We start from the raw sequence: 5,689 nt of genomic DNA, 5'->3' as shown, positions 1-5,689 counted from the left end.
ATCGCCACCCTGAGGGATGGGCGGGATTGGTGGATATGTGGGTCGGCGTGGACACAGAGTTTGCTGCCAAGAGCAGCATAAACAAGGCTAATCGAGGACGTGACGGAACACACGGTCAGGGAAACCGAAACCACTGGCACACCAAGAAAATTTAGGTATATCTATGTACATGAAACATTCTTGATCTTCTATTTGCCGTATGTTCTTATGTATGACTAACCTTTGTTTGGCGGTCCAGGAGGAGAAATTGAAGTGGCCGCTCTCAGACATCGAGTCCTGGAGGCTCGCCCGTGTGCGGCCTAATCGCAAGGATGACGAGAGTGAGTACTATGGCAAGGCCGGGGAGAACCTGGAGTCCTACAAGAAGGAGTTTAAGAAGTGGAATCCTGACAAAGAAGACCCCATGTTTGCGGATTCCGACGAGAGGGCGGTGGTGAGCATAGGGCCGAGGAGTCATGGTCGGTCGACGGTTCTGGATTCGGTGATCACCCCTTCTATCTCCTACAGACGGATCCGAGCTACCAACCCGAGGCCGAGCCCGCGCCCGAGCATGTCCACTGCACAGGCCATCCTAGCCCAGCGCAACTCTGTACGTATTTTCCCTCTTATCTTCTTTCTTTCTACTTTTATTTTCCACTTTGTTATGTATTATGAGTTGCATCATGTCATATTGTAGGCCTACCATGGAGTTCCAACGTCAGCAGCTCTACGACTGGAACCAGAGAGTTGCAGCAGTCATGGAGCACAACAGTCGCATGACGCAGCTTATGTTTGCGTCTATGGCAACCGGGCAGATTCCTACAATGGAACCACCACCACCACCTCCTGGACCACAACCAGTGGTGCCTACGTTTGAACAATTTCTGGCAGACCACTACAATGTCACTCCGGTTAGTACATCACCAACCTATTCAACCACAACTTCTCATTTATTCAATACAATCATATATTGCCTTACCATCTCTTTCCAAACATGCAGGGAACCGGTGGTGGTGCTACTGATGGTTCCACTCCTGAGTCACGGAGCCCAGTCACTCCGGTCTGGCTTGGCGGCGGCGGTGGCGCTAGCGCTAGCGGTAGTGGTGACGACCTCGGCTTTGGCGGCCTCGGCTTTGGCAGTGGAAGTGATGCCGCTTAAGCCTTTTATTGTGATCATGTTGGACTTGCGATGATGATGCTTCTATGTTGGACTTGCGATGATGATGCTTCTATGTTGGACTTGCTATTATGTTTATCATATGGGACTTGTGATGATGAGACTTTTATGTTGGACTTGTGAGGATGTTTATCATGTTGGACTTGCGATGATGATGAACTTGTGATAATTATCTTCTCTTTTCTGTTGTGATGATGATGATATATATATATATATATATGCTGTTATTTGAATTGAAATGTAACAAAAACAAAAAAAAGAAAATAGTGCATAACTACGCCGACGGTTAAACCGTCGGCATAGCCCTCGGCGTGTTACCAGCAGGCGACACGTGGCTGTTTCTGGGAAGCCTGGCGTGAGCTACGCCGACGGTTGGGCCGTCGGCATAGACCCACAAGCTATGCCGACGGGCCAACCGTCGGTGTAGTTGACACGTGGCAGCTTCTGGGCGACCGTGGCTTGGCGATACGCCGACGGCCTAACCGTCGGCGTATCGCCAGGCCATGGTCCCACGTGTTAGGTGGCGCCGTCAACGTCCGTCAGGTGGAAAATGTTGCCGACGGTGGTACGGCCCCCGTCGGCTTAGCTCACTATGCCGACGGTTTTTGTATGCCGACGGCCGACCTGAGGTACGCCGACGTACGAGTTGCCGACGGGGATATGCCGATGGGGGCCGTCGGCGTAGCACTTTGCCGACGGCTTTTGGCCCTATGCCGACGGTCATGGGCCGTCGGCAACGTATCAAATTCTGGTAGTGTAGGCCAGCACATGGCCTAAAATGACGACAAATATATATGTAATGAAGATTAGAATAACTTATATAAGAAATACCTAGGGGGGGGGGGACTTTTTGACGCAGGGGTATCTGATCTAGCAGGTCTTCTCTGGTTCTTTTTTTTGCGAGAAAACTTCCAACATAATATTCATTTTCAATCATGGTAGTAGAACGAACACGAGAAATAATAAAAATTACAGCTAGATCCGTAGACCATCTATCGACAATTATAAGCACTGAAGCAAGCCGAAGACGCGCCGCCGTCATCACCCCTCCCTCGCTGGAGCAGGTTTTCTCTGGTTCAATATCTATTTTTGAGGGTAAATTTCATTTCTATCACGTTATGCAAGAGAGCTAGCTAGGAGTATCCAATCCAAGTGGACATTACTAGTTGTTTAGGCAGGGTGTCATAGCTAACGATGCATAGTTTGACCGATGATCTGATTTACGGGATCTGCTAGAGATGCTCTTAGCTACCACTTCATCACGAGCAATGACGACCGACACTTGAATTGGCCGCAGGTTCTAATATACCTTGGAAGATCAATCCACGCCCAGGGAGATTCAGAAAGCTTAATAGGCAGCTGCATGCTGGCAAGAACCCACTTACTTTGATCCAATTCCAGGTCAATCACCTACTTCCTAAAGTTAATACAAAGGTGGGTTATCTATTTTGGAACGGAAGGATTATATATGATTAGATGATGCATAATTACCAAACACACCCATGTGAGTCAGAGTAGCTACTGGTTGACTTGAATGGCCCACCACATGCACCATCGCCATGTGCGTAAATTAGCAGCAGGCAAGAAACGAAGCCCGTCGGATATTGCAAGATCTCATTTCACTCAAATTAGCTTCATATTGACTGCAGCTGCACAAATCAATCTGAAAACAGGCAGGCAGGCAGGCACCCACGGTTAAGGTATCTTCGTCAACTCCAAGAAATAGCCTTCGATCCTGCATGCAGTTTCTGATTTCCCATTTTTTAGTTTCTGAGTACCAAACTTTGCAGGCAGGCAGGCACCCACGGTTGCAACTTGCAAGTGTATACATATATGGGTATGGCGCGAGTCTCTCCATAACCAGCATCATCATCATCTCACTCGCCATTCATTCCGAAACTAAGATAAGAAGATGCGCGCCTCATCACTCGGACGCTGCGCCACCGTGGCACTCCTGGTGCTCCTCGCCGCAGTAGCGGCTGCGGCTCCGGCAGCACGGACGAAGAACGAATGCCACGCCGGCGACAAGGCGGCGCTGCTGGCCATCAAGGCGGGCTTCGGCAACGCCTCCTACTTCCAGTCGTGGACTCCGGACAACCCCTGCTGCGAGTGGATCAGCGTCTTCTGCGACCTCTCCGCCTCCCCGTACACCTTACGCCGCGTGGTGGCCGTCTCCTTCCTCCGCGACGCCAGCCTCGTGGGGCCCTTGCCCGGCGCCTCCGTCGCCCGCCTCACCGCGCTGCAGCAGCTCGTCCTCATCCACGTGCCGGGCGTGAACGGCACGCTCCCGCGCGACCTCGCCCGGCTTTCCAACCTCAACTTCATCGACGTCTCCTACACGGGCATATCTGGCCCCGTGCCTCCGTTCCTGTCGAGGCTCACCAAGCTCACCTACCTCAGGCTCTCCTTCAACTCGCTCACGGGCCCCATCCCGGCGTCGCTCGCCGACGTCCCCAACCTCTCCTTCCTCGACCTCGGCGGCAACCGCCTCACGGGGACCATACCGCATCTCCTCCTCGGCAGGACCAACGACACGGCCTACCTCAGCCTCTCCCACAACAACCTCACCGGCGGCGTCCCCGCCGACTTGGCCGCCGTGAGGTTCTCAAGCCTCGACCTGTCGCACAACGCCCTCGCCGGCGAGGCCTCGGTCCTGTTCGGCCTGAACAAGTCGCTGGAGAAGCTGGACCTGTCGCGCAACTCCTTCAGCTTCAACCTCTCTGCAGTGACGCTGCCGTCGCAGCTCGGCATGCTGGACATCAGCCACAACGACGTCTACGGTGTGCTGCCCCCGCAGGTGGCTACGCTGCAGTACTTGAACGTCAGCTACAACCGCCTCAGCGGCAGAGTGCCCATCGGCGGCAACATGGATCGGTTTGATCAGTACTGCTTCCAGCACAACAAGGGACTGTGTGGGACTCCACTTCCTCCCTGCAAGTGATCGTCGTCTCAAGCGACTAGCTCCTCCAGCCGTAATCTAATGGATGATTATTAATTACAACTTCTTTAAGAAATAATAAAAGCATCCCTCTTCAGTACAGTAATGCTTCTTACTGTGCTCAAGTGTGCATCTTCACATATATTTCATTACAGTTTTGCTAAGTCTCAGTCGTCTGAGACTTCGTTATGTCTCAGTCGATATCTCTTGTATAGTCTTCGGATCTTCTTGCATAGTATTTAGAGTGTTCCTGTGTATCCATGAGGTGTCCTTTGTAGATTCTATCATCTTGCAATTCTTCATTTTTAGAATCTCTCCTCCAAAAACCCGGTGAAAAAATAGGAGAAAATGATACAACATACAATGATTATTGTCTCCTTGATAACTCATATGAGAAAAACCTTGATAGGAAAAAGCTCATTAGTGAGTTTAGCGATCAATAAATATGCCTTATATACTTCCTTTAAAATCTCCGGTGGGGAAAATAGAAAGTATGACATATGATAATGAAGATATATTACCTCATTTAGCACCTTATATGAGAACCTTGAGAGTAAACCCATAAAGTGAAAAGGTGTGAAAATGAGTGTAATATGATGTGCCAATATAATTCCTCTAAAATGCAGTGGGAAAATATAAGGAAAGCGAAATGGCATATGTGAACACTTGTATTTATATAGTCTCGGAAAACCTTTTATGAGAAACCATCAGGGAAAACTCATTAAGGGGAAAAAGAGTACAATATGTATGATCTAGTGACCATCGACTCGCTATGATTTGGGGGTTTTACTCCCCTGAACTTTGCAAATTTGAATATTTTTCTTTGCAATATTGTTCTGTATATAACCTTTATGCATTTGAGAAATACAAGTGGTATTATCTTGATAGATAATGGTAGGTGACTCTGTTGAAACTTAACCACATAATCTTGAATGTAGTCAATCATTTTGTGAAGCCATACAAATTTTATGATGATCCGTATAAAGTAATTATACCATAATGATTAATAACAGTAGACATTAAAGTATGTGTGAAGACATCCCTTAAAAGATCTTGGGTGAATTTAGTCGGCGATATGGCATTTTCGGGATCAAACAATTATAGCTAATATTTGTATATCACACAATGGTCAATTCTTGATGTTCCCGAGGGATTCAATCAAGATCTTTTGTGCCTTGAAGATATCGAAGGATATTACTTATACTAACATTTAGTTGGGGTTAGCACTTTGAATAATTTGACAACAAAATATTGTCACACATGATGCAGTTTGCAATAATGGTATTGTGATATGGAACTAGAGGTCCCGATGCCACTTCATCATAGATACTATGTATAAAATGAGTTTGCATTCTTGTTAGCTAGGGATAGTATGACCATATGTGTCTTTGATATGATTTATCCATATTTAACTTCTACCATATTTTATGGATATGTTAAGACCGGCGGATATGTATTCCTAAGGGAACATGCTCAAGTTATGAACTTGAATAGTGTTCGGTTTCATCCAAATCTTCGTCTTGATATGATTGTGAGCACCTTTCATGTATTGTATAGATTTTGATGATAAAATCATCGACATATACATAGGCCAT

At 47.6% G+C, this 5,689-nt stretch overlaps 1 protein-coding gene across 1 annotated transcript; it reads left to right on the top strand.

Annotated features, from left to right (window-relative positions):
* Positions 1–3,018: 3,018 nt before the first annotated feature.
* Positions 3,019–4,236, top strand: LOC125534126 (polygalacturonase inhibitor-like). Its single transcript, XM_048697422.2, has one exon. The coding sequence runs from the start codon at positions 3,069–3,071 to the stop codon at positions 4,095–4,097; it is 1,029 nt and encodes a 342-aa protein (XP_048553379.1). The 5' UTR covers positions 3,019–3,068; the 3' UTR covers positions 4,098–4,236.
* The last annotated feature ends 1,453 nt before the right edge of the window (positions 4,237–5,689 follow it).

The sequence above is a fragment of the Triticum urartu genome, chromosome 2A, assembly GCF_056163025.1.
Source record: "Triticum urartu cultivar PI428250 chromosome 2A, HENAU_Tu73, whole genome shotgun sequence".
In the NCBI taxonomy this organism is placed as follows: Eukaryota; Viridiplantae; Streptophyta; class Magnoliopsida; order Poales; family Poaceae; genus Triticum; species Triticum urartu.
The sequence above is the reverse complement of the archived record's forward strand: the minus strand, read 5'-3'. Positions and strand labels throughout refer to the sequence as shown.

Coding starts and splice junctions, on each gene's coding strand:
- LOC125534126 (XM_048697422.2), top strand. CDS start 3,069: ATGCGCGCCTCATCACTCGGACGCTGCGCCACCGTGGCACTCCTGGTG.